Here is a 25,679-nt window from a genome sequence, read left to right as displayed (position 1 = left end):
CTTATTTAGGTGTTGTCGACCGCTGTTCCCTTTTCTGCTTGTTTGCATATCTCTGTTTTTGTGTAGGGCTTCAGTGTAGTTTGTTACAAATCCAATTACTCATAAACAATTTCACTTTCTTCCACATATGCTCCATTGCAGTTATATTGGCAACAGAAAGTATTCCACGGTGAGAAATGCTTCTGATGCCAACATATTTGCATGGCAAAATTCTGTAGTATAAATAATAGCATTTTAATTGTTGTATTATTGACTTCTTGGTTGCAGGGTACATATGCCCCATTTGAGATCAGATTGTCGTCACTAAGATGGAATTTCTCAACATGACAATCCGTATCATTCTAGTTCCTTTGATTTTCTGTGAGTGTGATACAATACTTTTGAAGTACTGGAATTCGGTTTCTGTTGTAGTTGGCTGGCTAGTACTTGCACGGTTTAGTGCACGTTTCTTCCAACTTTTGGCCTCACAGTTCTTCACTCGTATTCATTTTCATCTTAAATAGCATCGTCCAACTGAACAGAAAGTTGCGGTGTGTTCCAAGAATGCAGCACCACCCATCCTTTCGTTATATTATGCAGACAGTATTTTTAATTTTTTGCCACATTGTCTCATGGTTAAAAATCTCCTTCATATCCATTGTTGCTGCCCAGTACTATCCACACCAGCAGAGGACACACTGAGATTGTGGCTCCATTTGCGTCTGTTTCTGCCAGCGTATCTATTTGTTTCTTGTCTTCTGATTCTGTAAGATATTACAAAGGACTGTGGCCCAATAGTTAGTGCATCAATTTTCTTGGTGGGTTTATTGTTGTAATGCAAACTTTGCCTGGTGAATGGGAAGAAACTGTAGGTTCACCTTCCTTTTTCAACATTATACCATTGTTTACAAATATAATTAAGAACTGACTTTTTATTTTTGTCTTTGGCCTCTTTTGCTGCAAGATTCTGGAGGTCATAATCATTTTCCATCTCCATTGTACACGTTTGATGCTTATGGATTTATTTATCCAGTGGACATGTTTTGATAACAATTTTTAAAAGTCTCAGTATGACTCTAGTATCCACCTGGATAACTGAGCACATTAAAGCACCCATTTCAGGAACACAGGGAGGTGCACTGGCACCGGATTGAATCCTCTCTGTGGACAGACAATGAGGGCAGTGTGCTGGCCAGCCCGTACATGGTTTTGTAGGTGGTTTCCACTTCGACTGAGGTTAATGGTGGTTTCCACTTCGATTGAGGTTAATACTGAATTGGTTCTCATGTTCTGCCTCAGATACACTATGCATGAACACTTTGAAACACAGTGTCACATTCGATCGTGCTGTTCATTAGATGTAAACAGAAGACGTACACAGATTCCTCCACAGTGGGGGAGTTGGCAGTAGCTTTAGAATGCTTTTGGGAGGGATTACCCCATTGTAATAATACTGTATACAAAATTATGGTTGATTCTCTGTGAAACTGGTGAATTAGCATATCAGTCCCAAACCAGCAATGGCTGTATAAAGGGCAGTGGAAAGGAAGTAAGTGTGCCTCCGAACATATGCCTCTACATACAATGTATGTGGTTATTTGGGACTGTATACTGACAGCTTCACTCTTTGGCACCATTCATGTACTTCTTAAGAACTGTTATAATTTGTTTACATGTTCTCTCTCCCTTTGCAAGAATCATGTCATCTGCATGTACCACCACATCTTTTATTCTTGTATTATTTTGCATTTTTATGAGGAGTGGATATGATGTCAAATCCCAAAACACGGGGTCACATGTGGTTTCTCGTTAATAGCCCATGAAGGACCTTTTGGTTACACATTTATCTGGATAATCCTTAAATAAGTTTCCTCAGTGACCTCCACCTTGTGCTAGTTTTGCACAAATTGCAAATTAAACTTTCTGTTGTATCAACAAGAGCAGGTCATTAAATTTATTAACCTAAATAACAAATTCACATAACCCTTGTAAAAGGTCATAATTTGGTCCCAAGTACAAATCTCGTATTTACAACATGAAAAGTCCATATCCTATAACTGAAGCAAAGGTGGAAAACAAAAGATTACAGAAGTTGTTTGGGAAGACACACCAGAAATCCTATTGTGAATTTTGTATAGCTTTCTCAATAGTTGATATAATAGAGGGAAACATTCCACACGGGAAAAATATATTTAAAAACAAAGATGATGTGACTTACCATACGAAAGCGCTGGCAGGTTGATAGAAACACAAACAGACACATACATACACACAAAACTCAAGCTTTCGCAACAAACTGTTGCCTCATCAGGAAAGAGGGAAGGAGAGGGAAAGACGAAAGGAAGTGGGTTTTAAGGGAGAGGGTAAGGAGTCATTCCAATCCCGGGAGCGGAAAGACTTACCTTAGGGGGAAAAAAGGACGGGTATACACTCGCACACACACACATATCCATCCACACATATACAGACACAAGCAGACATATTTAAAGACAAAGAGTTTGGGCAGAGATGTCAGTCGAGGTGGAAGTGCAGAGGCAAAGATGATGTTGAATGACAGGTGAGGTATGAGTGGCAGCAACTTGAAATTAGCGGAGATTGAGGCCTGGTGGGTAACGGGAAGAGAGGATATATTGAAGAGCAAGTTCCCATCTCTGGAGTTCGGATAGGTTGGTGTTGGTGGGAAGTATCCAGGTATCCAGATAACCCGGACGGTGTAACACTGTGCCAAGATGTGCTGGCCGTGCACCAAGGCATGTTTAGCCACAGGGTGATCCTCATTATCAACAAACACTGTCTGCCTGTGTCCATTCATGCAAATGGACAGTTTGTTGCTGGTCATTCCCACATAGAATGCATCACAGTGTAGGCAGGTCAGTTGGTAAATCACATGGGTGCTTTCACATGTGGCTCTGCCTTTGATCGTGTACACCTTCCGGGTTACAGGACTGGAGTAGGTGGTGGTGGGAGGGTGCATGGGACAGGTTTTACACCGGGGGCGGTTACAAGGATAGGAGCCAGAGGGTAGGGAAGGTGGTTTGGGGATTTCATAGGGATGAACTAAGAGGTTACGAAGGTTAGGTGGACGGCGGAAAGACACTCTTGGTGGAGTGGGGAGGATTTCATGAAGGGTGGATCTCATTTCAGGGCAGGATTTGAGGAAGTCGTATCCCTGCTGGAGAGCCACATTCAGAGTCTGGTCCAGTCCCGGAAAGTATCCTGTCACAAGTGGGGCACTTTTGTGGTTCTTCTGTGGGGGATTCTGGGTTTGAGGGGATGAGGAAGTGGCTCTGGTTATTTGCTTCTGTACCAGGTCGGGAGGGTAGTTGCGGGATGCGAAAGCTGTTGTCAGGTTGTTGGTGTAATGGTTCAGGGATTCCGGACTGGAGCAGATTTGTTTGCCATGAAGACCTAGGCTGTAGGGAAGGGACCGTTTGATGTGGAATGGGTGGCAGCTGTCATAATGGAGGTACTGTTGCTTGTTGGTGGGTTTGATGTGGATGGACGTGTGAAGCTGGCCATTGGACAGGTGGAGGTCAACGTCAAGGAAAGTGGCATGGGATTTGGAGTAGGACCAGGTGAATCTGATGGAACCAAAGGAGTTGAGGTTGGAGAGGAAATTCTGGAGTTCTTCTTCACTGTGAGTCCAGATCATGAAGATGTCATCAATAAATCTGTACCAAACTTTGGGTTGGCAGGCCTGGGTAACCAAGAAGGCTTCCTCTAAGCGACCCATGAATAGGTTGGCGTACGAGGGGGCCATCCTGGTACCCATGGCTGTTCCCTTTAGTTGTTGGTATGTCTGGCCTTCAAAAGTGAAGAAGTTGTGGGTCAGGATGAAGCTGGCTAAGGTGATGAGGAAAGAGGTTTTAGGTAGGGTGGCAGGTGATCGGCGTGAAAGGAAATGCTCCATCGCAGCGAGGCCCTGGACGTGCGGAATATTTGTGTATAAGGAAGTGGCATCAATGGTTACAAGGATGGTTTCCGGGGGTAACACATTGGGTAAGGATTCCAGGCGTTCGAGAAAGTGGTTGGTGTCTTTGATGAAGTATGGGAGACTGCATGTAATGGGTTGAAGGTGTTGATCTACGTAGGCAGAGATACGTTCTGTGGGGGCTTGGTAACCAGCTACAATGGGGCGGCTGGGATGATTGGGTTTGTGGATTTTAAGAAGAAGGTAGAAGGTAGGGGTGCGGGGCGTCGGTGGGGTCAGGAGGTTGATGGAGTCAGGTGAAAGGTTTTGCAGGGGGCCTAAGGTCTGAGGATTCCTTGAAGCTCCGCCTGGACATCGGGAATGGGGTTACCTTGGCAAACTTTGTATGTGGTGTTGTCTGAAAGCTGACGCAGTCCCTCAGCCGCATAATCCCGACGTTCAAGTACCACGGTCATGGAACCCTTGTCCGCCGGAAGAATGACGATGGATCGGTCAGCCTTCAGATCACGGATAGCCTGGGCTTCAGCAGTGGTGATGTTGGGAGTAGGATTAAGGTTTTTTACGAAGGATTGAGATGCAAGGCTGGAAGTCAGAAATTCCTGGAAGGTTTGGAGAGGGTGATTTTGAGGAAGAGGAGGTGGGTCCCGCTGCGACGGAGGACGGAACTGTTCCAGGCAGGGTTCAATTTGGATGGTGTCTTGGGGAGTTGGATCATTAGGAGTAGGATTAGGATCATTTTTCTTCGTGGCAAAGTGATATTTCCAGCAGAGAGTACGAGTGTAGGACAGTAAATCTTTGACGAGGGCTGTTTGGTTGAATCTGGGAGTGGGGCTGAAGGTGAGGCCTTTGGATAGGACAGAGGTTTCGGATTGGGAGAGAGGTTTGGAGGAAAGGTTAACTACTGAATTAAGGTGTTGTGGTTCCAGATTGTGTTGATTGGAATTTTGAGGTTTTGGAGGGAGTGGAGCTGGAAGTGGGAGATCGAGTAGATGGGAGAGACTGGGTTTGTGTGCAATGAGAGGAGGTTGAGGTTTGCTGGAAAGGTTGTGAAGGGTGAGTGAGTTGCCTTTCCGGAGGTGGGAAACCAGGAGATTGGATAGTTTTTTGAGGTGGAGGGTGGCATGATGTTCTAATTTACGGTTGGCCTGCAGGAGGATGCTCTGAACAGCCGGTGTGGATGTGGGAGAGGAAAGATTAAGGACTTTTATTAAGGATAGGAGTTGACGGGTGTGTTCATTGGCTGAGTTGATATGTAGGTGAAGGATTAGGTGGGCGAGGGCAATGGATTGTTCAGTTTGGAACTGGTATAGGGACTGATGGAAAGAAGGGTTGCAGCCAGAGATGGGAGCTTTAAGTGTGAGGCCTTTGGGGGTAATGCCAAATGTCAGACAAGCCTGAGAAAATAGAATATGGGAGCGTAATCTGGCTAGGGCGAAGGCATGTTTGCGGAGGGAATGTAAATAAAACTTAATGGGGTCTTTGTGGGGGTGTTGTGAGGGTGACATGGTATTAGAAGGTGGAAAGTGTAACATGAGGCTGAAATGAAAATGAAAATAAAAATATATGGGGAGGGATAAAGGTGGACTGGAAAGTAACTGGAGATCTGGTGTGAAAAAAGGCGAGAAGGTGTTGGTTACAGCTGGGCTATGTTGGACTTGGGTTGGTAGACAACGATGTGCACAAAGGTTAGGTGGTTGCGTTGCCGCCAAAACACGTTAGAGGACGGAGAAATTCGGGAAAATTTCGAAAAAACTGCGTGTAATATATTAAAAGGAGTGGTTTTGTGGTGGTAGATTATGAAAATGAGGCTAACAATTGTCTGACGAAGAAATAATGACGTTAAAACCTGTGGGAAGCGGCTAAAAATTATCAGTGATGTGGGAAGGTAAGTCTTTCTGCTCCCGGGATTGGAATGACTCCTTACCCTCTCCCTTAAAACCCACTTCCTTTCGTCTTTCCCTCTCCTTCCCTCTTTCCTGATGAGGCAACAGTTTGCTGCGAAAGCTTGAATTTTGTGTGTATGTATGTGTCTGTTTGTGTTTCTATCGACCTGCCAGCGCTTTCGTATGGTAAGTCACATCATCTTTGTTTTTAAATATATTTCTCAATAGTTGCACACACAAATTTACATGAGAATTTAAATTTCTGGAAATCTCAATGGAAAAAATGCTCACCATAAATTATGTTCTTATTTATAAACTGGTAGATGTACTATTTTAAGTTGGATAAGTGCTGCTTACTAATTTCAAATATCATTTACTTTGAAAATGTTTTTTTAAGACCTAGAAAGTTCTGCAATAGTTGAAGCATAACAATTTCTATCATATTTCAGACTGACAGGCCTTACAGCATTTCTCTTCTGGGTGTATTTTGGCATTAAAAGAGTGAGCAACATTAGATTGACTCCAGTGCTGACCTTATGTCTCCAAAGAAGGAGAGTGCTTGATATATGAAAGTGTATCCATTTTGTGGATTATCGTTTCAGAATGGAAGCTATATCCTTTACCAAATAAAATAAAAACATTTCTATTAGCAGAATCAGTTATTTCGATTAGGTATAACTGTGTGAAAGAAGCATGAGAAATTTTTGGATTCTTATAATGTAAAGTTTTGAGCGATACAGGAAAATAGATGTATCACAGTTTTTTCCTTGATGTTTCCCAGATTCAACCAAATTTGCATGTTAGTTCTTCTTGAACGTGGATCTCAAGGCAGGTGGAAGACTTGTACAACTTATTTTTAATACCATGACAGTTAATCTTATCTCATGTGTGCTATTATTAACTGCTTTTCCTTAGAAATCATCCAAGGCCAGGAATAAGCAAAGTTCTGTTGATTCCAAACTTTTACTCACATTTTGGAATGGATCAGTCAATGGCAGATGAATATGATACAGATGTTCTTTTGGAATATGAGGACAGTGAAACTTACCAGCACTTCAAGTAAGTATTTATCAGGTTTGGCTGAAACCTATGTAGGTTTTTTCATTTTAAGCACATATTTACTAACACTTTATTTAACATTCATTATTATATTAATTCTGATATTTCAGAGATTTTTACGAAGATGTTCTGCCTGAATTTGAAATTTTTGGTCCAGTGGTGCAATTTAAAGTATGTTGCAACTTTGAGTCACACCTCAGAGGAAATGTTTACATAGAATATGCAAATATCAGACATGCCGTTGCAGCATTTCAGAAATTTCATGGTCGATGGTATGGTGGAAGACAGCTTAATGTGGAATTTACTTGTGTATCCTCTTGGAAATCAGCTCTTTGTGGTAAGCTGGATAAATGATACTTGAATCAGTTAAAATATATTGTGTACTATTTAATATTTATTCTTAGAGAAATTGTGGTAACAATGGAAACAGTTTTTGCATGTAAATTATTCAAGTTCTTATCTATCAGTAATAAGTGATTTCATATCCAGAAGATTATTTTTATTTGTAATTTTTTGAAACACACACACATACAGAGAGACAGAGACAGAGACAGAGAGAGAGAGAGAGAGAGAGAGAGAGAGAGAGAGAGAGAGAGAGCAAAAGTGACTGTATTGACTGCATAGCAATACTTAATTTGAAAATGCACTATTTTCACTTCAACCACATAAAGTGGGTGGCTGGACCATAGTTTTTTTTGCAGCTCATCCTTTCAGATTTTGTATGGTTTTCCTTATTGTAATAACTTACAAAATATTCCAAAATCACTAGGGGTAAGATAGATACTGCCTACAGGAAATTTAAAGAGACCTGTAGAGAAAAGAGAACCACTTGCGTGAATATCAAGAGCTCAGATGGAAAACCACTTCTAAGCAAAGAAGGGAAGGCAGAAAGGTGAAGGAGTAGATAGAGGGTCTATATAATGGCAGTGAACGTGAGGGCAATATTATGGAAATGGAAGAGGAGATAGATGAAGATGAAATGGGAGATATGATACTGCTGAAGAATTTGACAGAGCAACTAAGTCGAAACAGGACCCCGGGAGTAGACAACATTCCATTAGAACTACTGATAGCCTTGGGGGAGCCAGCCCTGACAAAACTCTGCCGTCTGGTGATCAAGATGTATGAGACAGGTGAAATACCCTCAGACTTCAAGAAGAATATAATAATCCAATCCCAAAGAAAGCAGGTGTTGACAGGTGTGAAAATTACCGAACTATTAGTTTAATAAGTCATGGCTGCAAAATACGAACACGAATTCTTTACACACGGATGGAAAAACTGATAAAAGCCAACCTCGGGGAAGATCAGTTTGGATTCCGTAGAAATGTTGGAACACGTGAGGCAATACTGATCCTACAAATTATCTTAGAAGATAGATTTAGGGAAGGCAAACCTACGTTTCTAGCATTTGTATACTTTAGAGAAAGCTTTTGACAATGTTGACTGGAATACTCTCTTCAAATTCTGAAGGTGGTAGGGGTCAAATACGGGGAGTGAAAGGCTATTTACAATTTGTACAGAAACCAAATGGCAGTTATAAGAGTCGAGGGGCATGAAAGGGAAGCAGTGGTTGGGAAGGGAGTGAGACAGGGTTGTAGCCTATCCCTGATGTTATTCAGTCTGTGTATTGAGCGAGCAGTAAAGGAAACAAAAGAAAAATTTGGAGTAGGAATTAAAATCAATGGAGAAGAAATAAAAATTTTGAGGTTTGCTGATGATGTTATCATTCCGTCGGAGACAGCAAAGAACCTGAAAGAGCAATTGAACGGAATGCACAGTGTCTGTAAAGGAGGATTTAAGATGAACATCAGCAAAAGCAAATCGATGATAATGGAATGTAGTCGAATTAAATCAGGTGATGCTGAGGGAATTAGATTAGGAAATGAGACAACTAAAGTAGTAAATGAGTTTTGCTATTTGGGGAGCAAAATAACTGATGATGGCCGAAGTAGGGAGGATATAAAATGTAGACTGGCAATGGCAAGGAAAATGTTTGTGAAGAAAAGAAATTTGTTGACATCCAGTATAGACTTAAGTGTCAGGAAGTCTTTTTTTTTTTTTTTAAGTATTTGTATGGAGTGTAGCCATGTATGGAAGTGAAACATGGATGATAAATAGTTCACACAAGAATAGAATAGATACTTCCAAAATGTGGTGCTACAGAAGAATGCTGAAGATTAGATGGGTAGATCATGTAACTAATGAGGAGGTACTGAACAGAATTGGAGAGAAGAGAAATTTGTGGCATAACTTGACTAGAAGAAGGGATCGGTTGGTAGAACATATTCTGAGGGATCACCAATTTAGTATTGGAGGGCAGTGTGGAGGGTAAAAATCGTAAAGGGAGACCAAGAGACGAATACACTAAGCAGATTCAGAAGGATGTACATTGCAGTAGTTATTTGGAGATGAAGAAGGATATAGTGGCATGGAGAGCTGCATTAAACCAGTCTTTGGACTGAAGAACACAACAACAACAACAGTAAAATACTTTCACATTTGAAACTTTGATACATTTATGTTTGATTTGGTGAAATTAACATTTCTATTGACCATATTCCCTAAAGTTTCACAACTTATTTTTGTGAAGAAAAGAGATACGTATTTAACTTAAATATCATCTTAATTTTTTTCATTCATCTTTTTAGTATGATCAAAATTTAAAATTATTTCTTAAGTAATAATATCACAGAAGATTTGATTGTGACAAAATATGACAAAAAACTGTATTGAATATAAGTAAAATTGTCATTAGCTTTAAGTTTGATTTGAATCTAATGCTTCATGAATCATGCTGGAATATTGTAACCAGTTTATGTAGGCATTTGCAGGAAAGAATCCTTCGTTTTATTCTGAATTTTTGCTTGTGAGGTAACTTATTATTTTTCGTGTTGACAGAGCTTTTTTTAAATACAAATTGTTCAGATCAGTTCATATATTTGCTGTTATCTGTTTCTGAGACCTTCATGATGAATTCATAATATCTTAGACCGGGGAATGCCTAGTCCCACACCTTCAGATCTGTCCTCCAGGGGGTAAGACCTGTTGATGTTTCCCATTGTCACCATTGGAGGGAAGATGAAGAAAACAATGAGGGGGGTTATCTTGAGATAATTCCTGGTGATAATGTGTTGGCCCCCGAACAATCTGTATCCATTAATCTGCCAGTTTTGACAAGCTTAGTGATGAACTGACATTGGATTCTCTGTCATAATCAACTAAAAATGGGGACGGGAGGTTAGGGTTTACTATCCCTTCGACACTGAGGTCATTGGAAATATTGCACAAGCTAAAATGGGAAGGAAATCAGCCATGTGTGCTCCTGGTATCATCCCAGTGTTTGCCTTAAGTAATCCAGGGAAAGCACAGAAAACGTAAATCTGGATAGCCAAATGGAGATATGAACTACTGTTTCAGATGCAAGTCCAAATCTTGCCAGTACTATATCTCAGTCAGTTCCATCATACACATCAGTTCAGACTTCTACGAATTAAGAATTCAATCATTTTTGTCAGTGCCACACTCGACTATAAACTGAATCATGAAACTGTGGTAAGGGAAACTACTTTAGCTCCTAAAACTCTTCTGTATTATTCTTTAACAGCAGTTGAAAAATGTGTTAGTAGTTGCAGTACCTTTCTTCACCATGAATTCCTGATTTAGTATATGGATGGCTCCAGCATCCACTCAAATGAGTTTTTAGTTCACAGATCTGTAAACTATTTTCTGTGATAGAAAGTCCATTGTCAGATAGATACATTGTTGGGCAAGCGGTTGCATACAACCAATACTTAATAGTTTCTGAATACTGGAGCATTCTTGCCAAATGAAATTACCTTTTAATGTTTGCTTCCAGTCTCTGGAAATACACCCAAACAATATAGCTATTCAAACATCACTAAATGTCATAACAGTGATGCTAAGTAAGCTTAAAAATGCATCATGATGCAGAGCATCCAGTGTGATAAGTGTTAACTGCCACTTGTATCTCTGTGTTATACTGACTACTTATACAATTATTTTTGGAGACATTTTATAATTAATTTAGAATTGAGTAAAATAAAGACAATTTGAGTAAAACTGCACCTAACTCACATAAGTGTTGCATCTCTCTCTCTCTCTATCTCTCTCTCTCTCTGTGTGTGTGTGTGTGTGTGTGTGTGTGTGTGTGTGTGTGTGTGTGTGTGTGGGCGCGCACGCGCACGTGTGCGCACGCATGCATGCATGCACAGTAGCATCGTCAGTCACATCTATACTCCAAAAAATCACCATTTTGATTTGATATTGTATGACGATGTGCTATATAAATTAAACAGTATAGAAAAATTGTGTCAACATGTTTTGTAACCCAAGGCCAAGAGCCATAGTCGAACATGACTTAAGTAATCTGTAGCCTTTTGCATTGTACGAATGAAGCTTGACTTAACACTCTCATCTACTATAAGCAGAGTTTGTTGGTGTCTTCGTATGTTACCAGATGTATTAATGTGTGTTACAATATTAGAATATTGCTCATTAATTGCATTTATTCACATTTTAGAACCGTACATATATTTGTATGTTATGTTTCATTTGTGTATCCAGTTATTTCTGTTCCATGTCATGTATTATATGTCTCTTTATAATGTGACATATGATCGAAGGATGAAAAATAAATAAGTATGGGATTAAATCCCTGTCTAGAATCACTATTTACATTTTTATTGTTTTTATACACTCCTGGAAATTGAAATAAGAACACCGTGAATTCATTGTCCGAGGAAGGGGAAACTTTATTGACACATTCCTGGGGTCAGATACATCACATGATCACACTGACAGAACCACAGGCACATAGACACAGGCAACAGAGCATGCACAATGTCGGCACTAGTACAGTGTATATCCACCTTTCGCAGCAATGCAGGCTGCTATTCTCCCATGGAGACGATTGTAGAGATGCTGGATGTAGTCCTGTGGAACGGCTTGCCATGCCATTTCCACCTGGCGCCTCAGTTGGACCAGCGTTCGTGCTGGACGTGCAGACCGCGTGAGACGACGCTTCATCCAGTCCCAAACATGCTCAATGGGGGACAGATCCGGAGATCTTGCTGGCCAGGGTAGTTGACTTAGACCTTCTAGAGCACGTTGGGTGGCACGGGATACATGCGGACGTGCATTGTCCTGTTGGAACAGCAAGTTCCCTTGCCGGTCTAGGAATGGTAGAACGATGGGTTCGATGACGGTTTGGATGTACCGTGCACTATTCAGTGTCCCCTCGACGATCACCAGTGGTGTACGGCCAGTGTAGGAGATCGCTCCCCACACCATGATGCCGGGTGTTGGCCCTGTGTGCCTCGGTCGTATGCAGTCCTGATTGTGGCGCTCACCTGCACGGCGCCAAACACGCATACGACCATCATTGGCACCAAGGCAGAAGCGACTCTCATCGCTGAAGACGACACGTCTCCATTCGTCCCTCCATTCACGCCTGTCGCGACACCACTGGAGGCGGGCTGCACGATGTTGGGGCGTGAGCGGAAGACTGCCTAACGGTGTGCGGGACCGTAGCCCAGCTTCATGGAGACGGTTGCGAATGGTCCTCGCCGATACCCCAGGAGCAACAGTGTCCCTAATTTGCGGTCCCCTACGGCACTGCGTAGGATCCTACGGTCTTGGCGTGCATCCGTGCGTCGCTGCGGTCCGGTCCCAGGTCGACGGGCACATGCACCTTCCGCCGACCACTGGCGACAACATCGATGTACTGTGGAGACCTCACGCCCCACGTGTTGAGCAATTCGGCGGTACGTCCACCCGGCCTCCCGCATGCCCACTATACGCCCTCGCTCAAAGTCCGTCAACTGCACATACGGTTCACGTCCATGCTGTCGCGGCATGCTACCAGTGTTAAAGACTGCGATGGAGCTCCGTATGCCACGGCAAACAGGCTGACACTGATGGCGGCGGTGCACAAATGCTGCGCAGCTAGCGCCATTTGACGGCCAACACCGCGGTTCCTGGTGTGTCCGCTGTGCCGTGCCTGTGATCATTGCTTGTACAGCCCTCTCGCAGTGTCCGGAGCAAGTATAGTGGGTCTGACACACCGGTGTCAATGTGTTCTTTTTTCCATTTCCAGGAGTGTATATCATTGTAGAAGAATGTTATGATAGTTCCGCGAATAGGTTCTATTCTTCTCAGGTCCTGCTGCAGCTGAGTTAGTGCTTCAGTTTGATGACCACCAAATGTTGACAAGACATTTGACACTAACCTTCCTTGCAATGTTAATCACTTGACCGATTTCAGATACGATTGTGTCTTCTTAGTGCTCTTTGATACTATCTAGATATAATTTACTTCTCAAATGTATTAAAGACTTCTGTCAATATTGTCCCATAGTTTCCATTTTATGTGCTTGTCTGGAATCTTACCTTGTAATCCAACAGTTCATGTGTCATTGTTACTTTTCAGTGTTCTTTTTAAATACAGACCAAGCAATGTGGTGCAATAATGAGGCATTGGATTCATTTTTCAGGATTTCCATCCAGATTTAGGTTTTCATGATTTTGTTAACTTCCCTATGGCAAATGCTGGGATGACTCTTTCGAAAGGGCTCAGCTGATTTCCTTCTCACTTCAAGCATGTGCGTTGTCTCTGATGACCTTATCATCAACCGGCTTTAAATTCTAATCTCATCTCCTTTTTTAAAGGCAGGATATTTTTAGCAGGCTTAAATATCCTGTTCTGTATATGTTAATTGTTAATGTCATTTCCTCTGCTTTATTCATTACATGCCATGCTTCTAAAATACTTTCTCATTATTTGGGGAAAATGAGAGGCGTAAATCTCTGACTTCCAGTTGACGGCTTTATTGTGTAAGATTTGTCTACTTCTCTTAGCCATCTTATGTAGTCATGAATCAGCCTCTCTGATCTGCAACCGTGACCACATTTTAAGGTGCCAGTAAGCCACCTAAATCCCTAATATTGTCTGCTTATCCCAAACAAAACTACCTTATTACTAGCGGTTGCCCAGTTTGAAAGTCACTGCTATTTATATTACGTGCTATTGAGAATTCAGCAGTATTGTGCATGTGTAAAACTACCCTCATGAAAATTCTGACATATTTGTATGTTCAATTTTTCTATGTACCTTACCACACACTAAAGTATTATTTAGTACTGACAGTCAATTAATTTCTTCTGGTGTACGAAATATATGTATTAGTAAATACAAGGTATGTCCACAAAGTAAGTTCTGTTTGGTTATATAAAACAAATGTGTACAGATACAGAAAAAATATTTATTGTTCAAAAGTCTACAACTGTTAAACAACATTTCTAGATAGCTTCCCAAATTTTGTAGGCACTTGTCATAGCATGGCACAAGTTTTTGTATGCCTTCCTCATAGAAGGTTGCCACCTGTGTATTCCACCATGTGTTTAAATGGTCTTTCAGCTCATCATCATTGTTGAAGTGTTGACCACCAAGGACAGATTTTAGGTGTAAGAAGGGATGGAAGTCGCTAGGAGCGAGCTCCGGGCTGTACGGAGGATGATCAAAACGCGTCCCTGTGAAATTCCTGTGAGTGTTATTTGGTCACATTAACCGTGTGAGGTCAAGCATTATCGTGGAAAAACAACACCTTTTGACAGTAATCCTCGGCGCTTGTTCTGTATTGCACCTCTCAATTTCTTAATGGTGTCGCAGTAACCATGTGCATTGGTTGTTTGGCCTCGTGGTAAGAAATCAATCAGCAAAATGCCTTTTTTGTCCCAAAAAACGGTGCACGTGACTTTTCAAGGTGTCAAGATTTGCTTAGGCTTAACCTTCATTTTCAAAATTTCAGTTTTTCAGTAACAATTCCATGAATTAGTGCTCATGAGATTTGCAGAACTTCCATAGCAAGGGCACAAAGTGTAAACTTACGGTTGTGCTTAATCTTCTCTTCAGTTGTGTGAAACAGTTCATCAGTAACCACAGACGGGTGTTCACTTCATTCTTCATCATACACTTGATCACATCCTTCATTGCAGAGTCTGACCCATCTTCTAACCATTGAATCACTCATAGCATTTTGTCCATAAACCTCGCAGATTTGCCAATGAATTTCCTTTGGTTTAACTTTCTTTACATTTAGAAAACGAACCACAGATCCGATTTCACACATGCGGCATTTTCAATTACAGCTGACATTATAAAGAAGCACTACAAAGCATACGTAAGCAGCAGCGATCTGAAAATGGTGTACATATCTTCTCCTTGAGTCAGAGTAACTGCTGTGTATGCTCGGAACTGCGATCGTATGCTGTCGCGGATAGAAATAAAAATGGAACTTACTTTGTAGACGACCCTCATATTTCCAATTTCATGCAACTAATACATCTGTGATTTGGCACTGAAGGAATGTAACCATTTATTCTCATTGTAGGTTTATTCTTCAAAGGAAAGTGCCCAAAGGGTAGAAGTTGCAACTTCCTTCATGTATTTCGTAATCCTTCAAATCAGTTTGCATGGGCTGATAGAGACTTCCAACATTATAGGCAGAGGAAAAGGCATCGCTCCAGATCAAGATCTCCATCAAGCTCTTTCAGTCCAAAGCACAATGGTCAAAGGTAATTAAATTAGTTTCCTTTTTTTTCCATATTTTTGTAGGTGTGTGATCAAGATAACTCTTATACACCTGTGATTTGACTTTTTTGTTCTTACTGCCAAATATTCATTTGTTTGATGTAGCCTCTAAAACCATTTTTGAAGTCCTTGATTTTCTGTTATTTTGCATGAACGGCATGAAATCGCCTGAGAATTGATATTTCCCGTCAAACTTGTTACGTTGTTCATTCAGTGCAAGTTTTCACAGCCAATATTTGTGTCGTTGCCTTTTTTCTTTTTTTTCTTTTTTTTAATGGGCAACAGATGCAGACATAAATTTTCATAACTGTAAACTATCTAATGAATGAAGATTTGTCCGTACATTACATAACGTGGATTTTTAAAATTGAGTTATAGAAGTTAGGCTATACTTTTGTTACAAGTTTCATGCAAGAGGCTAAGCATGCATTCTGGGGCATTCCAAAAGGATATAAGAAGTTAATCTCTGTAATGATAGTTTTATTTAGAGCTATAACATCTTTTATAAACTAAGAATTTCTGAAAGTTTCAAAAAGCAGAGGCATGAGATGAAGAAAGTGCCACTTTTGAAAAGAGAGAAAATAAATAATAATTATTTGCCTGTTGATGAAGGCATGCTAATCCTGTGTTTTCTTGCTGAATACTTTTATGAAACCTACCATAAATCTCTGCCAATTACAGTTCAGTAGTAAAAAATATCCTACCTTCAATCTGATTTTGTGAATGTCATTTACATGTTTGAGAGTTTGGCAGTTGACAGTCATGAGAGTGAACATACGGATCTGAAATTCTGTTTCTTGTCGGGCAGCAGAACTATTATAATGTCTCAAAAGTTTCTAGGAAGGAAGTTAGGGCACAGACAAAATTTACAAAATTGCTTTCCCAATTTAAAAGTAGTCAAATGCTGCCCCCAGAATGCATACCGAATAGCTTTTATTATGGAAAATTTTGATCATGTTCGACATTGACACAACAGTAGATGAATTAGTAGAACTTATAAGAAACTTTTACAAATTTTTTTGAAGTTTCAGTTTTCATAAATTATGATGGACATTTTGAAGCTTAAAGACATTACTGTGGATTCCTTACAAATGTGCTTTGCAATGCATAGAGGTGCAACCATTAAATGTTTGCCATGAATTGAAGGAATAGACAGAAATGAATACAGAATTTTTGACTGTGTCATCACAGGTGATAGATTTTGGCCTTGTGGCAGTTGCTGAGAAATTAAGCTGTCATCTGGTCAAAACTACAGGAACAAAGATGGAAGATGGAGTGGATCCAGTGTGTGGTAAATCAAGTTGATGTTCTCGTTTCTGTAAAAAGCTAACAAATATGTGGCTCATATTCATGGCTTTGTGTTCAGTAGTACTATAATTAATCAACATTACTACTGTCTGTCTTAATGGTTGCATAAGTGCAAGTCAATGAAGAGAAAATACCTACATTGTGTCAAATTATGGCAGTGGCTCCACCACCCATACAGTCTTCTTTGTGTGCATGGAGCATTGATTTCATATAATTTTTGGCACAGTGTGAAAGTATTGAAGTGGTTTCTTGGGAACACAAGGTTACACCTTAGCCACATAAATTGTTTCTTTCTTTTATAATGAAGAGATCAAGAAAGAAATATTTTAGAAAGAGGCATTTTCATAATATGAAAATTGTTGGAGCAAATTTACTGGTGGCAGTAAACATCATTGCTGTGGATAAATTTAAAAACTTTCCAGTGTTTGGTGAAATGTTACAATTGATGCATTGTTTGAGGGACATACTTCAAAGATGTTTTGAGTTCTGAGATACAGTCACAAATAGTGCTTAAGCAAATTATTATTTTCACTTTTGTGCATCACTTTTTATTTAAAACATTTTTTTGCCATAAAATGTAGTATAGGCAATTAGCGATAAACTTAACATTAAAGTTGGCGACCACAATGTAGATGAACTTTAGCAATTCTGGTAACTTTGAAACAGAATAACACAAGATGGATGAAACAAGGAGGACTGAAAGAGTAATCTAATACAAGCAAAGAAGGCCTTCCTGGCCAAGAGAAGTCTGCTAGTATCAAATATTGGCCTTAATTTGAGGAAGCAATTTCTGAGCATGTATGCAAGGAGCACAGAATTATATTGTAGTGAATCATAAAAGTGTAGAAAAATCAGAAAAGAATAGAATTGAAGTGCTGGAGATATGGTATTGTAGAAGGATGTTGAAAGTTTGATGTATTTATAAGATGATGATTTGAAGTAGTTCTCCTCAAAGTCATTGAAGGAAGTTTCATATCAGCGCACACTCCGCTGCAGAGTGATAATCTCATTCTGGAAACATCCCCCAGGCTGTGGCTAAGCCATGTCTCCGCAATATCCTTTCTTTCAGGAGTGCTAGTTCTGCAAGTTTCGCAGGAGAGCTTCTGTAAAGTTTGGAAGGTAGGAGACGAGGTACTGGCAGAAGTAAAGCTGTGAGTACCGGGCGTGAGTCGTGCTTCGGTAGCTCAGTTGGTAGAGCACTTGCCCGCGAAAGGCAAAGGTCCCGAGTTCGAGTCTCAGTCGGGCACACAGTTTTAATCTGCCAGGAAGTTTCATATCAGCGCACACTCCGCTGCAGAGTGAAAATCTCATTCTGGAAACATCCCCCAGGCTGTGGCTAAGCCATGTCTCCGCAATATCCTTTCTTTCAGGAGTGCTAGTTCTGCAAGTTTCGCAGGAGAGCTTCTGTAAGTTTGGAAGGTAGGAGACGAGGTACTGGCAGAAGTAAAGCTGTGAGTACCGGGCGTGAGTCGTGCTTCGGTAGCTCAGTTGGTAGAGCACTTGCCCGCGAAAGGCAAAGGTCCCGAGTTCGAGTCTCGGTCGGGCACACAGTTTTAATCTGCCAGGAAGTTTCACTTAACATGCAGTTCCACTGAGCTCACAGACCTGTGCCCAAGTGGTGACAAACTATAAAAGATCTAAACTGGCTCGTTGCTCCCCCTTATGTAGTTATACATCAGTTTGGGCTCCAAAATAATTGCTAAATGCTAATGGAATGATTTGCCTTTTGAATTTAGTGTAAATGATGTAGAAGAAACATCCAGCATTCCCCAAGAGAAAGTTACGGGACCATTACATTTCACAGTACATGATGATGACCTAGGGGATAATATTTTAACTTTCATGAAACTTTTCATGGATGATGCTGTTGCATTAAGAGAAATTGTGGCTAAATGCAAGATGACCTGCAGAGGATCATTGCTTGGTGCTGGGATTGGCAGTTGACCCTCAACATAAACAAGTATAAACTATTGAGCATAAACAGGCAGAAAGGCCCATTATTAAATGATTACATGATTTCAGAACAATTACTGGAAGCAGTCACATCCATAAAGCATCTAGGAGTATGCCTACTGAATGATTTAAAGTGAAATGACCACATAAAACTAATCACAAGTAAGGCAGATTCCTGACTGAAATTCATTGGAAGAATCCTCAGGAGTATAGTCCCTCATAAGTGAGGTAACTTACAAAAACCTTGTTCGACCTATACTTGAATATTGCTCATCACTCTGGGATCTGTACCATATATGATTTAAGGAGGAAATAGAGAAGGTCCAAGGAAGAGCAGCAGATTTTATTAAAGGTTCATTTGCCAAGTGCAAAAGCATCATGGAGGTGCTCAGCCGACTCCAGTGACAGACACTGCAAGAAAGACATTCTGAATCACAGTGTGGTTTACTGTTAAAATTCTCGGAATATATATTCGTGGAAGAGTCAACTAATATATTGCGTCCGCATACATGTATCTCACAAAAAGACCATGAAGGAAAAATTAGAGAGATTTATGCTTGCATGGAGGTTTACCAACAATCGTTCTTCTCTTGAACTGTTTGTGACTGGAACAGGAAAACGGGGGACAGTGGTACATGATGTACCCACCACCACACACTGTGAGTTGACTTGCAGAGTGGGGGTGTAGGTATAGAAATTAGGTTCAAAGTTAATTAATATGTTAGAGAGGCACCTCTCCTTGCTGTTCATTTCCAAACCTTCATCCTGTGTCCTAGATCACTAATAAGACTGGTGACAATGGAATTTTTTTCATAAAGGTAAAGGGTTTTGCTTGTGTATTTTTGGGTGCTGATTTCAGGTAAAACACTTATAATGTTCAGTCACAGATAGGCACAACAAAAAAACTATCACAAATAAGAGCTTTCAGCCAGTAAGGCCTTCCTCAGAATTAGATGGCAAACACACACTCCTACAAACACAACTCTCACTCTCTCTCTCTCTCTCTCTCTCGCTCTCTCTCTCTCTCTCTCTCTCACACACACACACACACACACACACACACACACACACGACTGCAGTCTCAGGCAGTTGAGGCCACACCGCAAGCAGCAGCACTGGTGCAAGATGGGAGTGGCGACTGGGTGGGAGTAAGGAGAAGGCTGGTGCAGGGAGGGGGGGGGGGGGATAGTAGGGTAGGTGGTGTGGACAGTGTTGTGTGTGACAGTGTGGAGGGACGAGGTGGAAAGAGGGTAGGGCAGCTATGTGCAGTCGGGAGGTTAGGTAGAGGGAGCGGAGAGGTGGGAGGGGATTGGGGAGGGGGGGGGGCAGAAAAGGTGAGAAGTAAAAAGACTTTGTGCGATGATGGAGGAACGAGGGCTGTGTAGTGTTAGAATGGGAACAGAGAAGGGTCTGGATGGGAGAGGACAATGACTAACAAAGGTTGAAGCCAGAAGGGTTACGGGAACATTGGATATATTGCAGAGAAAGGTCCCACCTGTGCAGGTCAGAAAAGCTGGTGTTGGTGGGGAGGATCTATATGGCACAGGCTGTGAAGCAGTCATTGAAATGAAGGATGTAATGTTTGCCAGTGTGCTCAGCAACAGGGTGGTCCACTTGTTTCTTGGCCACAGTTTGTCAGTGGTTGTTCATGCAAAACAGACAGATTGCTGGTTGTCATGGTCACATAGAATGCAACATGGTGGATGCAGCTTAGCTTGTAAATCACATGGCTGGTTTCACAGGTAGCCCTGCCTTTGATGATGGGATAGGTGATGTTTGTGACCGGACTGGAGTAGGTGGTGGTGGGAGGATGTATGGGACAGGTCTTGCATCTAGGTCTATTACAGGGGTATGAGCCAGGAGGTAAGGGGTTGGGAGCAGGCGTTGTGTAGGGATAGGCAAGTATATTGTGTAGGTTCGGTGGATGGCAGAATACCACTATGGGAGGGGTGGGAAGTATAGTGGGCAGGAAATATCTCGTTTTGGGGCACGACGAGAGGTAGTCGAAACCCTGACGGAGAATGTAATTCAGTTGCTCGAATCCTAGGTGGTACTGAATTACGAGGGGAATGCCCCTCTGTGGCCGGACGGTGAGCCTTTGTGAGATGGTGGGAGACTGGAAAGATATGGCACAGGAAATTTGTTTTTGTAGAAGGTTGGGAGGATAATTAACTGCAAAGACCTTCATTATAAGAATATACAGTAGTAATAATAATGGCGTGTGACGAGGGCCTCCCGTCGGGAGACCGCTCGCCTGGTGCAAGTCTTTCGATTTGACGCCACTTCGGCGACTTGCGCGTCGATGGGGATGAAATGATGATGATTAGGACAGGACAACACCCAGTCCCTGAGCGGAGAAAATCTCCGATCCAGCCGGGAATCGAACCCGGGCCCTTAGGATTGACAGTCCGCCACGCTGGCCACTCAGCTACCGGGGGCGGACTATACAGTAGTAAGAAACATGCTGCCTAACTTGAAAGTACAGGTTGTTTCAGTGAGCTTGAAGCTGCACTTTTGCACTCTTGTGTCAGGTGTTGTGAGTGAGGAACAGGGAGAAAGTTTCCTTCAAGACATTAAACAAATGGAACAGGGGTACAAGGACCAATCGGATGTCAACATGACAGTTGACTATCACTGTATGCTGCACAGGGAGTGTCCTCAGGCAGCACGCAATAGAAAACGCAGTGGAGATTTGACAAGGAAAAGAAAGCCTTTGTTTCAGTCCTGAAGTACATAATCCTTCATTTTAATGATAGGAGGGCAATATTTATTATGTTTTTAATAAAATTTTCTTTTATATACGGATTTTGTATCAATTTTCTGGATCATCAACTTTACTTTATGAAGAAACCTTATGTAAAAGAGGGGAAACCCTTTGCATTTCTAAACTTAGCATATCAGAAACATTAGAACCATCTAAAATGATTAAGGAAATAATTGCGAATTGTAAATTTGTAGGCTTATGTATTTATGAAAATACATTGTCACTTTAGACAATAGAAACATCATTAAATCTTTACTTAACCTGCGTACTTGAACTCTTTTCAGTGGTAGTGATTTCAAAATTTACAATGGGTGCAACATATTCAAAATGTGTGCCAAAATGAATATTTGCTTTAGTAACTACCAAACACCTCTTTAGTCAAACATCTGATAAATGAATTGGTTAAGATTGCTTTCAGGCAATTTTAGTGGAGGAGTCTAAGTTCTGAGACATTTTGATAATTAAATACATATGAAATTGCTGTAATATTAATTGTATTTGAGATCATTTGAGGTTGTCGGTGGTGACAACTGACATCTTCACATGCTGTTTGTGAATGTGGCTGTATGTACCTGTACACTGTTAATTTTTACAATTATTTTGTGTAAACATTGACGTATGCAAATGGTTCTTACTTTCTTAAATTTTGTAGTACAGTTATCTCCAAAGTGGCAGTGAACCTATCATACTGACTATCATTTTCCTGTATCTTGAATTTCTGTATATTTATTGGAAGATGTGAGACTTGGTTTCTGTACTGTCAACAAAGATAATTTTCAACTTTTTTTAGGGATACTGCAATTTTGTAATTCAGAAAATCTTATGTTTGCATTTAGTCATTTATGTCATGCATCTGAGTCTGTGGAAATATACGGTGCATTTGCCAGAAACTGGAATGCTTACTTTTCTCTTTTACATGGTGGACAGGAAAATCCAGACCCCCACTGCCATGTGCCATGCTTTTTCACATGGTGGCCAGGAAAATACAGACCCCATGACCATGTGCTGTGTTAGACTGTTGCTCCCATTGCTGTCTTGCTTGCTTGTTCTGTACACAGTTGGTTACAGCCACACCCCTACATTTACTATTCTTGGTCCATGTTGTGCAGACCAGCCAGTGTAATCAAACTTGTGACAGAACTGTCTCAGGTAGTCTGTGTTCACTGTAGAGCAAGGTTATTTCAGCTGTGACATTACTCAATATTAAAATGCCATTTAATCTGCCGTACCTGTTTAACATTGCCTGCTTCGTGTGTTATATGACAGATATCTTTCTGAGCCCTCTAATTACAGTTACAATGTACAGAATTCCTTAACATATTTGTGTATGTGTATGTACTGTATGACTGAGTCCCTAACATGTTTCATCAACTGTCTTGCAGAAACCGAGAAGAAAGGAATAACTGGCGTTGGTCTGAATCCCCAGAGCCCATTGACAGATCAGAAAAGAGAAATCCTACCAAAGAGAAACAAGATAGAGCATCATCACACCATAATAGTAAAAAGAAGAGGAGCAAAGCATCTCATAGACACAGCAGCTCAGCCAGCACCAGCAGCAGCAGAAATGATCACAGGAGCAGAGACCACAAACGAAAGAGACACAAACGTTCAAGATCTCGATCTAGATCACGATCGAGGTCATAATGTGAGAGATGTCTGACCTTGTGAATTTGCTCATGCTCTCATTCATATTAATGGTAAGGCAATTTGATATCCAGCTCCATATTTATTTTGATTGAAACATGTAGTTAATGTATCAGATTGTTTATCAGTAACCCTAATATCATTGTTGAACTAGAACAGCTTTATTAACATGAGTTGTAATATAATCATGATACCAACAAGTAGAAAATGCAGGAACAGTTCTGTTGATAAGACTAGGATCGATTCTTTCCAACATCTTTGTACAACTTCTTTTGTACTTGATCACTAAAAAAAAAAAAAAGAAAGAATGAAAAGGAAAAAAGGGAAGGAAAGGAAAGAAAGTGTCTAAGAGCAGCAAGGTTTTATTTACTACTCCTAAAATGAATATTTGTTTCTGAAGACTGTTATTAAAGTTAGAACACATTGTCAGTTTGGAAAAGGGTGGGGGAAGGGACTGGTCTGGCTTTGCCAGGTGAACTACTTAACGATTTTCTGAAATGCTGAAGTGAAACAGTTTATGACTTGTCTGAACTGACTTCTCCTGAATATGAATCTTCAGTTTTGTTCTATCGTTCTCTGTCTCATTTCTTTTATAATTACTATCTAACTATGGGAAAATAAAGGAAAGTCTTAAAATGATAAACTGAGTGGATCTTCTGTTATTGCCAAACTTTATGAGCATCAGCGGTCAGTGAAAGAATTATCATTGTGGACTTTAGGTTTGGTTGAAAAAGGTGTACACCCTTCACAGTCCAGATCTTATTTCTTTGAAATATAGTTTAATTTTATATCACTTCGTTATAGCCATCAGTTGTTCTTGTTGTTGTTGTTGTTGTTGTTGTTGTTATGGTCTTCAGTCTAGAGGCTGGTTTGATACAGCTCTCCTTGCTACTCTATCCTGTGCAAGCTTCTTCATCTCCCAGTACCTACTGCAACCTACATCCTTCTGAATCTGCTTAGTGTATTCATCTCTTGGTCTCCCTCTACAATTTTTACCCTCCATGCTGCCCTCCAATACTAAATTGGTGATCCCCTGATGCCTCAGAACATGTCCTACCAACTGATCCCTTCTTCAAGTCAAGTTGTGCTACAAATTTCTCTTCTCCCCAATTTTATTCAATACCTCCTCATTAGTTATGTGATCTGCCCATCTAATCTTCAGCATTCTTCTGTAGCACCACATTTTGAAAGTTTCTATTCTCTTCTTGTCCAAACTATTTATCATCCATGTTTCTCTCCCATACATGGCTACACTCCATACAAATACTTTTAGAAACGACTTCTTGACACTTAAAATCTACACTTGATGTTAACAAATTTCTCTTCTTCAGAAACACTTTCCTTGCCATTGCCAGTCTACATTTTATATCATCTCTACTTCGAACATCATTAGTTATTTTGCTGCCTAAATAGCAAAACTCAGCTACTACTGTAAGTGTCTCATTTCCTAATCTAATTCCCTGAGCATCATCCAAATTAACCCGACTACATTCCATTATCCTCATTTTGCTTTTGTTGATGTTCATCTTATATCCTCCTTTCAAGACACTGTCAATTCCATTAAACTGCTCTTCCAGGTCCTTTGCTGTCTCTGACAGAATTACAATGTCATTGGTGAACCTCAATGTTTTTATTTCTTCTCCATGGATTTTAATTCCTACTCCAAATTTTTCTTTTGTTTCCTTTACTGCTTGCTCAATATACATATTAAATAACATCGGGGATAGGCTACAACTCTGTCTCACTCTCTTCTCGACCACTGCTTCCCTTTCATGTCCCTTGACTCTTATAACTGCCATCTGGTTTCTGTACAAACTGTAAATAGCCTTTCGCTCCCTGTTTTTATCCCTGCCACCTTCTGAATTTCAAAGAGAGTATTCTAGTCAACATTGTCAAAAGTTTTCTCTAAGTCTACAAATGCTAGAAACGTAGGTTTGCCTTTCCTTAATCAATTTTCTAAGATAAGTTGTAGGGTCAGTATTGTCTCACCTGTTCCAACATTTCTACGGAATCCAAACTGATCTTCCCCGAGGTCGGCTTCTACCAGTTTGTCCATTCGTCTGTAAAGAATTTGTGTTAGTATTTTGCAGCCGTGACTTATTAAACTGATAGTTCGGTAATTTTCACATCTGTCAACACCTGCTTTCTTTGAATTGGATTATTATATTCTTCTTGAAGTCTGAGTGTATTTCACCTGTCTCATACATCTTGCTCACCAGATGGTAGAGTTTTGTCAGGGCTGGCTCTCCCAAGGCTATCAGTAGTTCTAATGGAATGTTGTCTACTCCCGGGACCTTGTTTCGACTTAGGTCTTTCAGTGCGCTGTCAAACTCTCCATGCAGTATCATATCTCCCATTTCATCTTCATCTACATTCTCTTCCATGTCCATAATATTGTCCCCAAGTACATCACCCTTGTATATACCCTCTATATATTTCTTCCACCTTTCTGCTTTCCCTTCTTTGCTTAGAACTGGGTTTCTATCTGAACTCTTGATATTCATACAAGAGGTTCTCTTTTCTCCAAAGGTCTGTTTAATTTTCCTGT

At 40.7% G+C, this 25,679-nt stretch overlaps 1 protein-coding gene across 1 annotated transcript in view; it reads left to right on the top strand.

Moving 5' to 3' along the window:
* The window catches only part of LOC126481475 (U2 small nuclear ribonucleoprotein auxiliary factor 35 kDa subunit-related protein 2), a 55,354-nt gene that overhangs the window by 24,813 nt on the left and 4,862 nt on the right, over positions 1-25,679 (top strand). Inside the window, exons 7-10 of the mRNA XM_050105253.1 lie at positions 6,709-6,852; positions 6,963-7,189; positions 15,263-15,446; positions 22,870-23,184. Of these exons, the coding sequence (XP_049961210.1) occupies positions 6,709-6,852; positions 6,963-7,189; positions 15,263-15,446; positions 22,870-23,131 (817 nt within the window). The 3' untranslated portion in view covers positions 23,132-23,184. The remainder of the gene's footprint in view (positions 1-6,708; positions 6,853-6,962; positions 7,190-15,262; positions 15,447-22,869; positions 23,185-25,679) is intronic.

The sequence above is a fragment of the Schistocerca serialis genome, chromosome 5 (assembly GCF_023864345.2).
Source record: "Schistocerca serialis cubense isolate TAMUIC-IGC-003099 chromosome 5, iqSchSeri2.2, whole genome shotgun sequence".
Taxonomy (NCBI): domain Eukaryota; kingdom Metazoa; phylum Arthropoda; class Insecta; order Orthoptera; family Acrididae; genus Schistocerca; species Schistocerca serialis.
Note: the sequence above shows the minus strand (reverse complement) of the source record. Positions and strands in the feature narration are given on the sequence as shown.